Source organism: Ursus maritimus, unplaced genomic scaffold, assembly GCF_017311325.1.
Source record: "Ursus maritimus isolate PB19 unplaced genomic scaffold, ASM1731132v1 scaffold_5, whole genome shotgun sequence".
NCBI lineage: Eukaryota > Metazoa > Chordata > Mammalia > Carnivora > Ursidae > Ursus > Ursus maritimus.
Genome location: NW_024426663.1, coordinates 48,202,189 through 48,220,859, shown reverse-complemented (window position 1 = coordinate 48,220,859; position 18,671 = coordinate 48,202,189). Strand labels below are relative to the sequence as shown.

Sequence of the window (18,671 nt, the reverse complement as noted above, 5' to 3'; positions counted from 1 at the left end):
AGTGGGAGGGTCCGTCTGGAGCCGGGCCAAGCACCATACGGAGAGGGACCAGCTGTAGGCTGGTTATCACTTCACTGTGTTCTCACAGCTCCCGTGCAATGCCTGTGTTCCCAGCACTGCTTTCTACAGAAAAACATTGTTCCTAACCCCAGTCAGACCTGTGTCTCGAATGTTCCTGGAGCTCGCATACGTGGCGTAGGAATAGCTCCCGTGTCGGAGTGCACGGAGTAATAGCCTCGCATCTCTCTACGCACGTGATATTCCATTGCATTCTCTCAACATTTTACAGATGAAGAAATGAGGCTCTGAGGGCCGTCTGCCCCTAGCCCAGGCCAGGAGGAGGCAGAGCTGGAATGTGAACCCACCTGCAGCTCTATGGGCCACTACTGTCCCCCGTTCTACATCATTTGTCCTCTAGTCCCATGATCAGGAGAGGAGACCCCTTCAATCCGGAAATGATGACACCAGAGGGCAGGGTTCCAGGACAATGCAGAAGAGTGGTCGAAGGATTAAATGTCTGATCTGGGCATCAGCTATGTGCTCTCAGCCATCACACAGAATTCACCAGGGCGGAGAGATCTCTTATAGACGTAACACAGTGCGGCGGGGGCAAAGTGGAGGGCAGTCACCGGACTGGCTGAGCACCTCATTACCCGCTGGCCACCCCCTCTCTTGTTCCGCACTGGCTCCACACAGACCGTCCCCACATGGGCCCGCCTTTCCCCTCCAAGGAGCCTCCAGGACCTTGAAGAGAGAACGCATTTTGCAATCGCTGCAGAAAATACAGGCTGCGACCCTAAGCAAGCACTCTGGCTTAACGACTTGGTCAGGGGGAGGACAGGAGGGACAGTCTGTACCCCATTCTCGTTTTGAGTCTGGCTGAAGATGAAGCCATACCCTCACTGTCGCTCACGTACTTCCCTGCGGCGCACTCCGGGCTCCCGCTCAGCAGGTGCGCGGGCAACGCGGGAGCCACAGTCTGTCGGGGTCCGGAAAGCCAGACTCCGCCAGTGGAATGCGTGAGCCCCCCTCTGCCCTCCCGGTACCTGGCTCACCCAGCCACCACCTGCTCTGGCCTGGTGAGGCAACGGCGGGAAGAATCTCTACGGCGTTCTTGCTCACAGCTTCAGCCGTGGGCTTTAGACCTGGGTTTGAATCTCGGCTCTGCCAAGAGTAGATCTTTGACTTTGCCCAAGTTACTTGCTTTCTGGAGCCCCCGTTTTCTCATCTACAACTCAAGTTCATGGATTGTTGGGATAAGAATAAAATACTAATAAATACTGAGTGCCTTCTGTGGGCCAGGCATTACCTCACGGACTCCCCCTAACAACGTAATAATGCAGGCTCCACTCTTGGCCCCATTTTGTAGAGGGAAACACTGAGACTTACAGAGCTTACGTGCAAGAAGTTAGGTCCAAGTTACTCACACTGGGTTTGTCTGACCCTAGACCAGCGCTACTGACCACTGGACTATGTGTCCTCTCTCCATCCTCATTAAAACCCACTTTCCAAACCACAAGTCTCACCAATCCCTGGGACTGGCCCTTACGGTTTACCTTCATAAAGCTCAACAGAGCTGGGAATGCCATACCAGAAAGCCCTCTGCTCCACTGCTTCCTATCATACTCCCTGTCCCTTCTTCTCCCTCCTGCCGCCCCCCACCCATCTCCTTCCGGACACCTGATTCAGAAACAATCCCTTTCTTCCCTGAACTTCCAGAGCAGAGCTCTCGGGTTCTCATCAGGACACAAAAGTCAGAACATCATAAAACACTACAATATTACCCTTAAAGGAGGTTATTATCTATACCTCGGTATTAAATAAGTTATGATTTTGTACTACAGACATATATACAGACCACAAATGTTTCAGGAACACTTCTAGGAGGAAAGCTTAAAACTGAGAAAATTCTGCGTTTTAGCTCATTTGACTGTGCTGGGCACCGGGACGAGATAACACCCAGTGCCTTTATTTCCATCCTTGGCTTCCGAACCACAGTACCAGTGTATTGTGAGACACGCCACATTTTATCTGATGTTCGTTCTTTTATAAACAGGTCCCCTACCCTTCATCCATTCCCTCGCTAAGTATGATTTCGCATGCAGGCTAGGCCAGGCGCTGTTCGGGAATGCTTCTGCTCCTTGCTGACCTCCTTAGGGGCGAGCAACCGTGTGCTGTATTAATACGCATCTGGATTTCTGTGGCTCTACACTGACGTGAATACAGAAGAATCTCGGTAAACAGGGACTGAAAAACACCATGATTAGGAACTTTGGGGAACACCTGGGACACACTGAGGATGACATTTGGCGTGGCAGTTCATTTTAACCATGTAACACGACAGTCAGCATAAATCCTATGTAGTCAGCGTTTTCTCTCTCAGACACTGGGGATCTAAAGTTCACGTTCAATGTAAAAACGAAGTTGGTGTTAGAAACATTCCATAGTTACAGATCCTCTCATCTGGCGGAGGTTAAGTCTATTGAGCCAGGGACAGCATCTTACACGTCTGCCTATCCCGCTGTGTTGAACACAATACCTGACTCACATTTATTGACCGGTCGGTCCCTTGCTTTGTTTGATCTCACCATCTTTTTTCCTAAGCTGGGTGATCCTATTTTCTCCTATGTACACCTTTCAGTGACAATTTCATGACATTATGGGGATTTCGAAATGATACCAAAATTTCAGGGTGAACGAGTCGACCCCAGAATTAGGGATGCCATCCATAAGATAAATCCTATTTAAATCTTTATGTTCGGGTTAAAGATGTGAGACAAGATAGAAGCAAGTATCATTATAAGCTTGGTGGGGGTGAGCCTTCCCCTGCCCTCGGCTGCCTCTGGGCTGTGCCTGAGGACGATGGGAGGCCAGCAGATGCTCGGAGTAATTCAGCAGATAAAGGGACCTGCTCTGATGGGGCTGGAGGCTGCGTGAGTGGCCAGCAGATCTCACAACTCAGTTATGGATGCCACCTACTGAGCTGTCAAAATAGAATCATGTGAACGGCACAGGGGGCTCGCATTAGCCGATATACTTAAACACGGGTCAATTACACACGTGAGAGAGTCCCCATTCCCTTCTCTCTCCTCCAGCGCTGGGCAAGTCGGAAGGTGGCCGTCTTCATTATAGGAAGAAATAAACCCATGATAAACCCACGATCTTTGTTGGTGTATTAGATTTAGCTTTTCTGGATTTTCATTTCCTCGAGCTGCAAAAAGGAGGAAATACTCTGAACTCACAGGGTTTTGTGAAGATGAATACGATAACAAACAGAAGGGGCTCTGTAAATGGTAAAATGCTAAACTATTAAAGGTATCAATATAATCGTTTATGCTTTTTTTAAATATGAATCATATGTCCACAGAATTTGTGAGTCTTTTTCCCAAATGGTCTTTCCACTAGTCTATGCCAGCTCCTTCACTGCCCTCCATCTGGCACGTGCTTAGGCCAAAACACTGGGCATCATCCTGGATTCTTCCCTTTATCTCTCCTTCCATATCTAGCTTTCAAACAAGTCCTGTTCACTTTACACTCAAAGCACTGCCCACATGAGGCCAGTTTAGATCTAATCCGCTGTCGTCTCTTGCCTGGACCATTTGATACCTTTCTAACTCCTCTCCCAGCATCCACTTTTCTTCCTCACATTTCATTCTTTACATATCCTGAGTGATATATTTACAAGTCTATCCATGGTACTTTTTTTTTCCCAAGATTTTATCTATTTGAGAGAGAGAGAGAGCGAGTGAGCATGAGGCAGAGGCAGAGGGAGAAGCAGACTCCTCACCGAGCAGGGAGCCCAATGCGGGGCTCGATCCCAGGACCCCGAGATCATGACCCGAGCCGAAGGCAGACGCTTAACCGACTGAGCCACCCAGGCACCCCGAGTAGACATGGCACTCCTTTGCACAAGCCCTCCTAGATTTTCTCTTCCCACATAAAATAGAAGCCAAATGCTGTACTCTGCCTACAGGGCTACCAAGTTGCCTGACTCCGAAGCCCTTTGCATGGAATACCCTGGGAGTGAGGCCTGGGGGTTGTATGGGGTGACCCCTGAATCCTAGTGATCCCCTAGTGGCCTCTAATGAGTTCCCACTGGGGTCTTGTGTGACCTCAGCTACCAGCCTGCTCCTCCCAATCCCCTTCTTGCTGCTCCCTTCACCACACTACAGACAGACAAACTGGTCTTCCTCTGCCCCTCAATCTGGCCAGCGCAGTCCAGACTCAGAGCCTCCACATTTGCTGCTGCTACTTCTCCAGAAACACTTTTGACTAAATCTCACGTTATGTTATTTGTCTGTGTGTGTGTTGTCTGTCCATCTACTTGGATGGGTGCCATGGGGGCAGGAGGTGTCATTTTCCTAGTGCCTAGAAACAGAGCCCAGCACATCGCAGTGACAATATTTGTCAAATAGGTCAATAGGAGGTTGATTACCATCATTTCAGAAACTCCTCGGCCCTTTATTTTGCCTACCTGCAAATGCCAGTGCATCCTCAAAGCTAGAAACGAGTGAACACAGGTGCGGGCAGCTGCTCTGTAGTGTGAGCCTTTTCATTTATATGAAGAGAAGCCCCGGGAGCAAACTGATCAAACTGCATGACCGGAGCTGTTCTACAGGCCTACGGTCAGCACCTTCACTAGGCTCCGTGCAAGAGGGACAAATAAAGAACTTCAGCCATAAGGCAGGAACCATTTAGTGGGAGAGACAGCAATGGAAACAGAATTTCAACCGATAGGGTCAGATGGACGGCACTGGGTCCTACTTGGCGAAACGTGAAGTAATAGGCAGGGCTATGACTCCTGAAGGATGCCCATGTCCTACTCCAGAACTGGTGAATATTTCACCTTTCATGGCAAAGGGGAATTAAGATCATAAATGGAATTAAGGTTGCTCATCAGCTGACCTTAAACTAAGATTAATCCGGAAGACCTGGGCAGAGACAATGCACGCATAGATGTCCTTACAATCGGATGAGGAAGGCGGAAGTGCAAAGTCAGAGTGATGTGTTGTGCTAAGGACTTGTCCCACCGTCGCAGGCTTTCAGCTAAAGGGGCCAGAAGCCAAGGAATGGCAGTAGACTCTTAGAAGTTCAAAAAACAAAGATATGGACTCTCCCTTGGAGACTCCAGAAGAGCACAGCCCTGCCAACACCTCGATTTTAACCCGTGGGACCCATGTCAGACTTTTGACCTCCAGAACAATTAAATGATACATTTATGTTGTTTTTAGGAAATTTGTGATAATTTGTTACATCAGCCAGAGGAAACTAATACACAGAGGAAGAGGTGAAATTTCTGATGTCACCTGTGGTAGGAACGGACAGGCTACTCTAAGACCCATCTTGCCCAGGTCAGTGCTTCTCCTGGGGGCAAATTTCTTCCGGGTATTCCCTTGACGAAGTTTCTCTTGAACCTCCAAGTCAGGATGCTCACCCAGGGCCTGTGACTGCTTTGCCAGTGACGGCTCGTCATGGATGAGGATGACGGCAAGTTGCTTTGACATGTTCCAAGCCCAAAGCAGGCAGGGCCACTTACAATGTCACGGCCAGCCTTTCCCGTCCTGTGTCTCTGGGGCTGCAGCCACGTGCCCGAGCCCATTGTGGCTCTGCTGCCTTCTCATCTAAGGCCCCTAGTGAGGGAGAGAGCAAGGCCTGGAAGGTGTCAACCGCTAATGAATGACACTTGCCTTCAAAATTAATAAGCCTTCCAGTTCTTAGGAAAATGCACTCAACTGGAGTCTCCAGGATGACTAATTGACAGAACTGGTTAAATTAATCAAAAATGGAAATGAGGATGGGGAAAGGGGGAAGGGATTCTATTTTTACTCTGTGACTTGGGTTTGGTGGCTCAGTTGTTAATGGCTGCTAAGCTTGAATGGGGTAGACACTGGGTTGGGGTGGGGGGGCTGGTTTTGGTGAATTCTACTCCCTGTAGCAAGTCTCTGGCTTTTCCCCAAGAGGGGGTGGTGTCTCTGTGTTTGTAATCCTGTCATCAGGCAAAAGCATTTTAATAAAGGGCCTTGTCTTTTCACCTAACCTCCCCTAAAATAAACAGTGTTAATTATGTCCCTGATCAATACGGAACCCCTTTTGGAAGCTGTGTCAAACCTCAGAGGTTTTAAGATTCATTGCAGCTGTATTGTTGCTGATGTCTTCGGACACATTCAGTCAGAGACCTGGGGAATGAGCCGTAGCTTTATTAAGGGATCTAGTGGTCTAGAGAAGCAGGGCTTGGCAATTAAGTTTGTAGATGAGGGTGAAGAACGAGACAGTGGATTTCATATTCTCTGCAAGGGAAGAGTTAGTTCTGCAAGTGGAAACCACTGGCCTGGGGGATCCAGTCGATGGGGATTATAGAAAATGGAGCCCCATGAAATAATCCTTCTGGATGTTAGCAAAAGGTCACGCTTCTTTGATAGCTGCCAAAGAGCCAGGAAAAGAATTAATTCTCTTGGAAGCAGGCAGACCTGGGTTCAAATGCTGTCTCCTTCAGTATGATTTGCGGCAAGTGCCTTCACCTCTCTGTGCCTTGTCTGTAAAGAGGAGTGATCAGAACCAATCTTCATGGGTTGTTGTGAGGCTTACACCAAATACAGAAGAGCCATCCCCCTCCACTGCACATGCTTCTGGAGGAAAACGGAATTTCTGATTTGGATTGTTAGGCTGGGCAGCAAACTGTACCCCGTCCGCAAGAGAACCAGATGTTTTCCCAATGACTATACTATTCACTAAAACATCTCAGACTTGATGGCCTCAAGTGTTGCCATCTTTCCCCCACAAATGAAAACGTCAGATCATTGTCACACCAGCCCCATGACTGCAAAGGTAAGCGGACAGCAGGGTGGGTGCTGACTGTCCCTAACCAGGCAGCCTGCCTTGGTTTCATCTGAATGAGGGGATTTCGGTAGTCACGTCTTCTGCTGCCAGGGCAGATGGGCCGGGTTGCCGAAAGAGGGGACTCTACGCAGGATACTCACCGCTGCAGCCGGGAAGGGGCCTGGGGCTCCAGAGCCGCTCAACCCACCCCACCCCGTCACCGCTGCCCACAGCAGCCCTGGGCCCTCACCCTGGCCTTCTCTCCTCTCTTGGCTTCCACACCACTGCCCCCACCCCTCTCTCCCGCAGCCCCCATTTCCCTCTTACCTCCCTGGTGGCTCATACTCAGCCTCCGGTCAAAGACCGCCTCCTCTTCCCCCACTGCACTGGCGAAGTCGCTGTGCCCTAGGCTCTGTCCCAGACTGTCTGCTCCTCCCCACTGACACCCTCTCCCCTAAACCACTTCACCCCACCCCATGGCTTTAAATATCCTAGCAGCTCATGACTCCTCAATTCTCTCTTCAGCCCACACCTCTCCTCTGACGTCCACACTCAGGTGTCCACGTGTTGCAGACTTCCCTACATGGATGGGTCAGACACACCTCAGGCTGGCGCATCCCAAAGACAGTGCTCGGTCTTTCCACAGCAACCTGTTCCTGCCTCAGTCTCCTCGTTTCACTGCACGTCACCACTATGCCTCCGTCACTCCAGAACAAAACCTATGAGTTATCTTAGGCTCCTCTCTTTCTAGACCTCTCCACCGCCAGCCTCTCAGCGGCTCTGCTGAGCTCTCTCCTCGGGTGGTTCGGCATCTGTCCACTTACCACCCCTCGCATGCCCCCGCCCTGGTCAGAGTCACTATCCTTTCTTGTCCAGGCTGAGGTGAGAGCCTGCTAACTGGTCTCTCTGCTCCCAGGCTCGCCACCCCCTTTTCTTTGAGAACACTTTTATGGCCATAAACAGAGTATTAGCCACTTCTCTGCTTAGAACCGCCTACTGGCTTCCACCTCACCTTAAACAGAATCCAGGTGCTCTGCCTGGTCTACCAGATGACCTCCTCTGGCTCCCACCTGCCTTTTCTGCCTCATCCTCCACTCTGCGGCTTGGCCCACCGGCTTCCATCCACCGGTCTTTTGTCGACTTTTCCAACACACATGGTTGTTCCCATGTGAGGGCCTTCATACTTCGATGTTATCTCTGTTTGTCTGCTTCTGACAATGCAAGTCTCAGTTCAAAGGCTTTGCCCTACCACCGTATGCAAATACCTCCACCCAGCTACTCCTTAACTCTGTTTAATCCGACAGCTTTTGTCACTGGGTGAAATGTTGTATTTATTTGTGCACTGGCATGTTCACCGTCGCCCAGTCCCACTGGCATGGGAGCTCTGTCAAGTCAGGAGGGACCAGGTGTGAATAACTCATAGCTGAGTATGTGATTTCTGGTGTTCTGGTTAAGGGGTGCAGGTCTGGATCAAACCCCAGCTCTGTCGCTGGGGAGAATTTGGTGTTCTGTCATAAGAAGGGCATTTGGTGGCCATCAGAGTATCATCTTTCCTCTTCGTCATCTGTAAAACGTGACTGACGATGGTATGCCCCTCACAAGGCTGTCGGGACGTCGAATGAGCTTGCGACTTGGCCTACTTTCTGGACGTCATAACAGGCCCCAGAAGTTAGCTGAGGTAGTGACCCTGATATGACTCCATCAATGGCTGTCACTGCCGCTGCTCCTGTCCCCACTCTTAAAAGACATGCGTGGAAGGGAAGCAGGACAACACCAGCACCCCAACCATATCTGACATGGGGCTCACGTGGGCAGGCACTGTTCTAAGGCTTCATGGTGTTCTCTCCTGTCAGCCTCACAAGCATCCTAGAAGGCATGCATTCCCACTGGTCCTATTTTATAGACGAGGAAACTGAGGCACAGAGAAGTTAAGTAAGCTGTTCCAGGTCACCCAGTTAGGCCATGGGCACAGACTAACAGTGGGCACCAGACTGACTTCCCTCCCCGACACTGGCTCTGAGCTCACGCACTACTGTCAGTTTCACCTGGAGGAAGCGAAGAAACAAAGCAACAGTGTTCTGGCCTGTGCTCGCAGGTAATGCTATGGACTGAGTGTGTCCCCCTGCCAGACTCCCATGTTGAGTCCTCATCCCCAGTGCGATGGTATTTGTAAGTGGGGCCTCGGGGAGGTGATCAGGTCTTGAGAGTGGAGCCCTCACGAATGGGAACAGTGCCTTTATAAAACAGAGTCCCCAGAGAGCTCCCTCCCCCTTCCCACCATGTGAGGACACAGCACTGTGACGGCTGTCTGTGAACCAGGAGGTAGGTCCCCACCAGACAATGAATCTGCCTGGGCCTTGATCTTGGACCTGCAGCCTCCAGAACTGAGAGACATACATGTGGGGTGTTTAAGCCCCCAGTGTGTGTTCTATCACAGCAGCTTGAACGGACGAAGACAAGGAGCATCCTGCTGGGCTGTGCACGGCCTCGCCCAGCCCAGTACCTGAGACGGAGGCTGTCAGAGGGTGCGTGCGGAGGGAACCCTGTGCTTCCATTCTGGAGCTAAGGCCTCCCCGCAGGGCTCTCCTGCTATCCACAGACTTCCAACCAGAGAAGCACAGATCCAGCCCTGGGGGAATGTGGAAGAGAGGTAAGGTGCGGCTTCTCAGGATTCTGACCTCGATCCTGCATGCCAGCCTCTGTCTACACCTCCTCTCCTCACTCTGCTGCATTCCCGGTGGGGCTGCGCCTGCGGCCCCCCTTCACAGTTAGCCTAATCACCGCCCACTTGCTCCATGTTTAACTGCGTCCACAGGTTGTTGGCAAGTTTGATCTCTAGGGCCCTTCGGGGGACGCCCCCCTCCATTTCCACGTGAGGATTTCACCGGCCTCTTGACCACAGCTAGCGAGCCTGGGATCCGCACCTGCCCCACTGCTTCCAGGGCCCCTGCTCCTGACTATATTCATGTTGTCTATCAGGGGCTCAACTGTGTCCCTCGCTACCCGAATTCCTATGTTGAAGCCCTAACTCCCAATACGTCTGAATGTAGCTGCATTTGGGCAAAGCGCCTTTAAAGAGGGGATTAAACTAAAATGACATCACCAGGGCGGATCCTAATCCATTACGACTGGTACCCTTAGCAGAAGAAGGGTTTTGGACACAGATGTGCACCAAGCGAAGATGACGTGAGGACACAGGGAGACGACAGTCATCAGTAAGCCAGGGAGAAAGGCCTAGAATAGGCCCTTTCTGCACAGCACTCTGAAGACGCGAACTCGGTTAACGCTCTGACACAGGACTTCTGGTGCTGGCACGAGAGACAATTAGGTTTGGGAGTTGAAGCCCACGGTTTGTGGTACTTTGCTATGGCAATGCTAGTACACGAAAACACCCTCTTTCACTTGTCTTTTCCCATCTGCCGGCCTTCCAGCCACAGAGGTTCAGTTGTAACTGTAGCTGGCACTGCTCTAGCTGGCACTGCACTAAGTACTGGTAGTTCTGTGGTCGGTAAGATACGGTCCCTGCCCTCGTGGAGATTACATTCTGGTTGGGGAGACAGAGAAAGAAGAGCAGACATCTAGGGATGAATGCTATGAACAAAGAAAAGAAAAAAACAGGGTAATGAGATATGCATAGGGTGCAAATGAGGTAAACAGGGAAGTCCTCTCTGAGGAGGTGAGACTTTCCAAGAAATCTAAAAACATGAGAACAGTCCAGACAAGTGGGAACACGCTGGGAGAGCGTTCCAGGCAGAGGAATAGCCTGTGCAAAGGTCCTGAGGCAGGAAAGGTCTGGGTGTGTTAGAGGCGCAGGAAGCAGGCCCGGGTGGCCAGACTATGGGGAGCTGTGGTCGGAGAGGTGGACAGGGACCAGACGCATGCAATATACTGGGAAGGAGTTCGGATGTCATTTCTTTTTCATTTCCTCGGTTGTCACTTGTCCCACCTGGCCGGTTTCTTCACTCACCTGCCAACAATCATGCATCGAGAAGGAAAAGCATGGTTCAGCCCAGCCGACTGCTGCGGCCATCCGCACCCTATCGTTTCAGGCATTAAAATCTCAAACTGCAAAGGCAACCCTTGTCACTACCGCCAGAAGGGATAGGAAAAAAATAGAGAGATGAGGGAGCGAATCATCCCTTCCAACCCCTGCTGAGTGTGCAGAGTGAGGGACATATGGAAATTAATATATGCAGCTCTGATCACACGGATCTCCTCGGCATTTTGATTAAACGCCGACGGTTATTAAATACTCTCCTTCTCAGAGCTCATCTCCGAAAGCCAATGTTGCTTTTCATTTTGAACTCTGATGAACTGTCTCAATTCTGTTCACACACCTTGGCTGAGCCGTCGTCGGCTGAAGGCTGGTGTTTGAGGAGGATGGAGAAAATCAATATGAAATGTCAGGCGAGAGGTCAGATGGAGCTCGTTTTTCCCAGCCGGCTGCAGCCAGGGCCGCTGCCGCCGCTGAGCCGAACAAAGGGGGGTGTGCACTGAAGAAGGTCGGCACTTCGGACGAGTCAGGAAAATGAATTTTGCTCGCTTCTTAATTAGATTAGGAGGCTGGCGGCTGGCGGTTCAGAGCACTGCTGCTGTCGGTGTCAGGCTGGAGTGCGGCGAGGCAGGGCTGCGGCAGAGGCCCATAGGCCTCTAGCTAGCTCCTGGGCCTCCCTGGGCACTGTCCCCGGGCTCTGCCTCTTTAGGGCTGGGTGACCCAGGCTGCAGGGAGCAGCAGCTCCTGGGGGGCCCTAAGTGTGTGGCTGAGCATGCCTCCTGCTTCTATAGGCCCGTTAACTCTTCCTTGTTCTTTCACAAGGAACTTCTCAGGGGTCAGGTCACAGCTCGGAGGTCACTGCCTGGGGTGTAGACTCCTTGTCTCCTTCCCTCCTGGCACCATGGGCCACTCTTTCATACTACTTTTTACAGTTACAATGTTCTATCTGTCTGTCCCTCCCTGATGAATGTGTTTCTCTTCCTTTGTGTGAGGTTAATTTTATGTATCAAACTGACTAGGGTGCCCAGATATTTGGTCAAGCGTTATTCTAGGTATTTCTGTGAAAGTATTTTGGAATGGCTTCAACATTTAAATTGATAGACTGAGCAAAGCAGATTGCCCTCCCTAATGTGGGTGGGTCTCATCCAATCAGTTGAAGGTCTGAACAGAACAAAAGGCTGACAACCCTCCCCAAACACGAGGGAATTCTTCTGCCTGACTTCTTTCAGCTGGGGCAGTCATTTCTGCTGGCTTCGCATCTGAACTGAAAACACTGGTTCTTCCTGGGTCACGGGCCTGCTGGCCTTTGAACTAAAACTATACCATCAGCTCTCCTGGATCTTAGGTCTTTGGACTTGGACTGGAAATATACCACTGGCTCTTGTGGGTCTCCTGCTGTATCACTGTGGATCTTGGGACTTGTCGGCCTCTGTAATTCCATGAGCCAAACACTTGTAATAAATCTCTCTCTCACACGTACACACGTATACATATATATGAGATATCTATCTATCTACCTACTTACCTATCTACTTATCTTCCTCCTATTGGTTCTGTTTAACTACAGAACCCTCACTAACAAAGACAGGAAGCTCTAAGAGGGAGGAAACCAGGTGTGGTTTCACTCATCATTGTGTCCTCAGCCTTGTAAAGTATCCGATGTATATCGTATGGGCTCAACAAAACTACTTAAACAAGTGAATAGTGGGGCTTCATATATCTGGAAAAAGGGTTGAGGCTTTAGCACTGCGCCCCAGCTGCAGGCCTGGAACAGGGGGATTCGGGTCCTCTGTGCCCCTTACTGCCTCCTGTGTGACCGGAAGACGCCAGGTGCTTACACATGTGATGACGTTTACTTCTCAAGAACAACCAGCCCGATGAGGCTGTACTGATGATTTCTACTTTCAAATGAGGAACTTGGGGCTCAAAAGATTCAGTAGCTTGCCCGAGGTCACACAGTAGTTGAACGTCAGAGTGGAGTTCTGATTCCAAAGCTTCTGCTTGAAACCTTTCCAGCTCTGGGAGTTTCTAAGGCCTTGTCCTTTTCCCACCCTTTAGGGTTCAGGATTCATCAAACCTCCTAGTGAATTTATTCCTCAATATCTGGGTCTGTATGCAAAGCCCAGGCTCGTGTCTGCCACACTGGGCTGTGAGCACAACGGTGCCCCTCGTACCGTCTCCCACATCCACTCTGGGTCCGCGACCCTACGGGCCGGTTCTGCTTTCACTCACCAGAGAGGCCTGCCCCCGAGACAGCTCCTGTCCCCCCACCCAGAGCATGTCCCCCCTGAATCCCAACCCGCTATTCTGCTCCCGTGTGGCTTCTCACCGGTCCCTGTTCCACGTGCCATTTATGTCAACCATCAGGCATTTAGGCGTTTACTGAATAAGTATTTACCGAGCACCTACTTCTGTGCCAGGCGGAGGCAATGGGATGTGAGTAAAACAGATTTAGTTCTTCTCCTCAGAGGGTCTGTGGTCTACAGGGAAGGACAATGAACTAGTATCTGTGCGCGATGAATGCCAACCTCTGATACTGCTTACGTCGCCCACTGATTTTTTTTTTTTAAAAGTTCCTTTTCCTCGTTCTTCCTTCTGATTTCCATAGCCACCTTCCTTCGAAAGTTATGGATTTCCTTTGTATTGAGATGAAAACCAAATGTTTTGATTCTCCTTTCTTTACCACCACTGTGTTCATCTTCCATAAAACTTTGTTCTCCAGCCAAATAATCTCAAATCTCTCTCCACATACTAGGGACTGCGTTTCTCAAACTGGGGCACATGTACATGTCTGAGGAGGAGGAAGCTACGGGGACGCACCAGGCATTACAGAAAGCCAGAAGATAAACACTGCATCTTTGGGGAACATCAATTTTCCTTGAAATTTGGGAGTGGGGTAGAAATGCAATTATTTAATTAAACCAAAAATAGACATTTTATGGGAATAAAATGCAAAATTCACGTGAAATTTTAGGAAAGAAAAACAAGACTTCAAAGAAAATCTGTGGCTGGTTGGCACCTCCCCCCAGGGTCTCCAGCCTCCGCTGTTTTGTCTGTGTGGGTGGGCTGGGCCACCCAGGCCTACGGGAGAGGCTGGACTGCTGCTGGATGCCCTTCCTCCATGCAGCTAGGCTCACGACGGCCTGCCCCGCGCTGTGTGAACTCGCTGGAAAAGCTTAAGAAGCGCTGGCTGCCACAGGAGCCAGACTCCGAGTATGGAGTCGTACTCAGTGAATGCATGAACAAATGCATACGTGAATGAATGAATACATGGAGGCATACACGTTGGACTTTGATCTTCAAGGACCAACCTGAGATGAACCATCACCCCTCTTTCACCTCTTTCTTTGATATTCATTCCCCCAAACCTGACACATCTTACTAAGACTCTATGAAGGTTCCATGTCACTTCCTAACTTCAGGCTTTTGCCCATTCTGTGTGCACTGCCCAGAACACTCCCTGCCCTTTCTTTCCTACCTAACCAGATCCTCCGTGTGTTCCACAGAGCTACTCAGCCTCTGCTTTCCCCGTGATGTCTATTCCAAGTGTCTCACCCTCCCCTGAACATCCAACCCCTGTCTCCATCACTCATTTGGGTGTCAACACAATGCCTTGCACACTGTTCCTGAAATGTTCCCTGGGTACACCTTAGGTCACAAGCCAAATTTTAAATGCACTGAATGTAGGAGATGACTTACCTTTGCAGTGGACCCCTCAGAGTTCTCAATAGTAAAAGATAACATCACAGATAGAAGAAAACCATGCTAAAGGACTGGCACGGAATTTTAGTCTAGATATGTGGTTTTCAACCAGGAGCAATTCTACCCCCCCCACCCCCTGTGGTATTTCACAACATCAGGAGATAGTTTTGGTTTTCCCGACTTGCTTTGGCCACTCACGACCAGTGGGGAGAGGCCAGAGATGCTGCTAAACATTCTTTGATACATAGGACAGCGCCCTTCCCCTAAGAACTATGTGCCCCAAATTCAATTGTGCTGCTGTTTGAAATCCCTGTCTACATTATAGTATCTTCCTAACTTGTTTCCTTGTCTCTTTTTTCTCCCACTCAGAATCCAACCTCTGACTGGGAGAAATCCTGATCCCATTACTCCCTTGGTTACTTCAGCGGCTGTTCACTGACTTTGAGAAAACATTCGAGTTCTTCAAGATGGCCATACGGTCGGGCTCCTGCATCCCTCCTGAGCTTCAACTCATTTCCTTCTCCAAGTCATTCCCCACATACCAGCCGTATCATTCACCCTGCAGTTTGGCAAACGTTATGATCTTCCATGCCTCAGGACCTTTGCACATGCTGATCCTTCTGCCTTGAACACGTTTCCTCTTGCTGGCTTATGTAAGTAAGTAAGTACTGCTCGAAGATCAGTGCCAGCACCCACAGGAGCAAATATTTATTAGTCACCTATCATGTGCCAGGCCCTGGTTTAGGTGCTGGGGAAACAGCTATGAACAAGACAGAATAGGTCCAAAGAGCTACAAGTCTAGAGAGGCACTCTCCAATAGAACTTCCCACCGTGATGGAAATGTCCTAGATCGGTACTAATATGATAGCTCTGAGCCACAGGTGGCTATGAACAGGACAGAATAGGTCCAAAGAGCTACAAGTCTAGAGAGGCACTCTCCAATAGAACTTCCCACCGTGATGGAAATGTCCTAGATCGGTACTAATATGATAGCTCTGAGCCACAGGTGGCTACTGAGCACTTGAAATGTAGATAATCGGAATTGAAATCTGCCGTAAGCATAGAATACACGATTGTTAATAGTTCATCTAGGCCCCATGACAAACTCATGGGATGGAAGTTACTGTTTTACCTATTTTGCATATGAGAAAACAGGCTCAGAAAGGTTAGGGAAACTTGGACAAAGTCAGGCAGCTCAGGAGGGGTGAAGCCTGTCTCTGACCTGGGTCTCTGCGGCTCCAGAACCCACAATCTACACGCCACTACACTCTATGCACCAGCTCTCCTGTGCGATACTTCTCACGCCTAAAGAGCAAGCAAAAATGATGACAAGGATGCAGAGATGCACCCCTCTCCTGGCCATACACCGACACTGTCATCCTATCAGTCATGTCAGACAGGGATTGAAATTGGAAACTGGGACAATGGGAGAGAGTCTTAATTTCTGGGTCTTTACAGCCAACCATACAGGCTAAAAAGCACTGAGCAAAGGTGATGGGGGGACAAAAAGAGCTCTCGTCCTGCCTAAACATATTGGCAGCTGCATGTTACTTACTTGACACTCGACATGGATGATCACTGCCTCCAGGCAGTTTTACTCTGGGAGCAGTTTCTTTTCTAGAAAGTTCCAGGCCCATCCCATCTACCCCAGCACTCGCTGTCAGTGCCAGCAGGCTTCACCCGCTCACAGAGGTCTTAGAGCCTTTGGCTTCTAAGCACTCAGTCCCCACTAGTTTGGAGCCACTTCTCTCCCACTATGCCTTCAAAACCAGCACGACTCTGGCCTGTGAATCTGCCTGTCCTTTGGTTAACCCATCCCCTTTCTCTGGAGCTTTTCCTTGCTTCCCACTCAGACCACTGGGACTTCCAGAGTTCTGGTTCCCAGAGCCACACCCTCTCCAGGAAGGCACTGACCCCCTCCTGCAGGTGCTATTCTTTTTTTTTTTTTAATTGATATATAATCAAAATATGACACTGTATTAGCTTCAGGTATACAGCATAATGATTTGATATATGCAGACATTGCAAAATAATCAGCAATAAGCCTAGTTAACATTCATCACCGCAGAGAGTTACAAATTCTTTTTTTGGTGAAGAGAACTGTTAAAGATGTACTCTCTCAGCAACTTTAAAATACGCAGTAGAATATGATTAACCTTGTCACCATCCCCGACCACCGTCCGTGACTGCCTGCATACTCTTGGCCTCTCACACGGTCCAGCAGGCCCTGTGAGCTCCACCACCAAGATCTGTCCACAAGCTACCAGCCCCCTTGTCCACCCGCACACCAGCACCCCTGTCCGGGCCACACTCATCCCCTGACCCCCGCCAGCATATCACAGTGATCCCCAAACTGGTCCCCCTTCCGGTAACTCCTCAGGCTCATTCTCCCCAGAGCAGCCAGAGCGATTTTAAACCATAATTCGGGTCAGGATGCAAGGTGATGTGACAGGGGTCACGTCTCATTCACCTCTGGATTCCACAGCCTTACGCGACCGCTCGTGGAACTGAACGCGAGGGTTCACGTGTGCCAACACACCCGATGTGGCGCGGACTCCGGAGTCAGGCCAATGCCCAGGCTTGGCTGCCAGGGGGTGTCAGGTGGGGAGGGGGATCCAAGTCCTCTCGGTTCTCCCCTCCTCCTCCCGCAGGTCAGGGGCCTGGGGCCCGCGCACCCCGCCCTCCCCGTGTACCCCATCCACGTGCGCGGCTCGCTACTCACATTTGCTGTGCCTGTCACACAAGGCCGACGCCCTCATGTCACACAGCCGGATCGTCCCTTTGCTGCTGCTGTACACGAAGCTGTTGCAGTGGTGCGGGTGGAACTCGGCCGCCGTGATCACCTCCGTGAGCTCCTCCATGTTGGCCGGCTTAATGTCCACGATATCTGGCACAGGCGGGTCAAGGACGGCACCGGGACGAGCGGGCAGGGCCTCGGGGGCAAGGAGCCACGCGCACTGGTGCTCGTGGAACCTGCGACCATTTCCCGCACACAGGGAGTCCTCTGGGTAACGCCGCCAGCACATGGCGGGGGCTTACTGGTCTTGGCAGAGGGGGACCAGGGAGGCCCGGGGAGGCCTGGGGAGGCCTGGGGAGGCCCGGGGCTCAGAGGCATCATTAGCACTCAGGTTTCCTGACCCCTTAGGAGTATTTCGTCCTCCACAACACGGAGAACATGTCCCATCGACCATCAACGTTATCTGCTCACGCTATCACGCTAAAATGTGCTGAGCAGCAACGACTTTCATTTCTCCTTTGACAACAGTGTGAAGAAGCTAGCCCCATTCCAACTAAATAATTCAGTTTACCTGAACCTTTCCCCAGACTCCTGGGCTGATAAATGATATCCACGGTAGCCTGCGAACCCTGTTCCATGAAACCCCTGAGATCTTCTTTAATAACACGCGGTGAGAATAATAGCGGCTGCTACTGCCATTTAGTGAGCACTGACGATAGGCCCATTGCCGTGCAAAGCAGATCGTGTACTTTAGTTCAGTTAATCCTCAGAACAGCTCTATAACCTGTCCTTTCCTTATCCCCATTTGTCAGGGGTGGAGGGGGGGCCTGCCCGTGTCCCACAGCTGGAGGGGCGGCCCCAGGATTTCCTCCCAGGTGTAAAACCTGTGCTCTCGAGTAATTATGCAAAATTTCCTCACTGAAGATACATAGGACCTCAAGCTTCCATAAGCTGTGATTTGCCTTTAGAGCTTGGCTGGGAGTTTAAGCACCTGGAGAAAAGCCCCCCAGTATACGGCGGGACGGTTTCAGCCTCCCATGGAATATACCTTTGTTTTATCATCTGTTTTTCCACAATATTTTCCTTTCTGGTCAAGAATGATTATAACTCCATTTTTCAAGACCACATCCTTGTATATTGAAATGAAACATCGGCCCTTTGAATTATGGAGGTGACTCAATGGGCACAAGGACCTTCAGGAGGACGTCTGGCACGTGGGAGGGAATAGGTCTGTGCCGCCCCGGAGCTCAGGGGACCTGTGTGCAGGTTGGGGGGCACTTGGCTGAGCTGCTGAGGACCTGCAACTTCCTGCAAAGGAACTGGCCTCGTGACATAGATGCTGTCACATGGGAAAGCTGACCAAAGCGATTCCCACTTTTCCTAGACTTCATCACTTTTGAGCCACCTTCGTGACTGCACCCC

The 18,671-nt window shown here is 50.5% G+C and overlaps 1 protein-coding gene across 3 annotated transcripts in view; it reads right to left on the bottom strand.

Moving 5' to 3' along the window:
* The window catches only part of PPP2R2B (protein phosphatase 2 regulatory subunit Bbeta), a 445,381-nt gene that overhangs the window by 21,876 nt on the left and 404,834 nt on the right, over positions 1–18,671 (bottom strand). For all 3 annotated transcript variants that reach the window (XM_008691430.2, XM_040622264.1, XM_040622265.1), the window contains one exon: positions 17,235–17,399. In XM_008691430.2, coding sequence (XP_008689652.1) covers positions 17,235–17,399 — 165 coding nt within the window. The remainder of the gene's footprint in view (positions 1–17,234; positions 17,400–18,671) is intronic.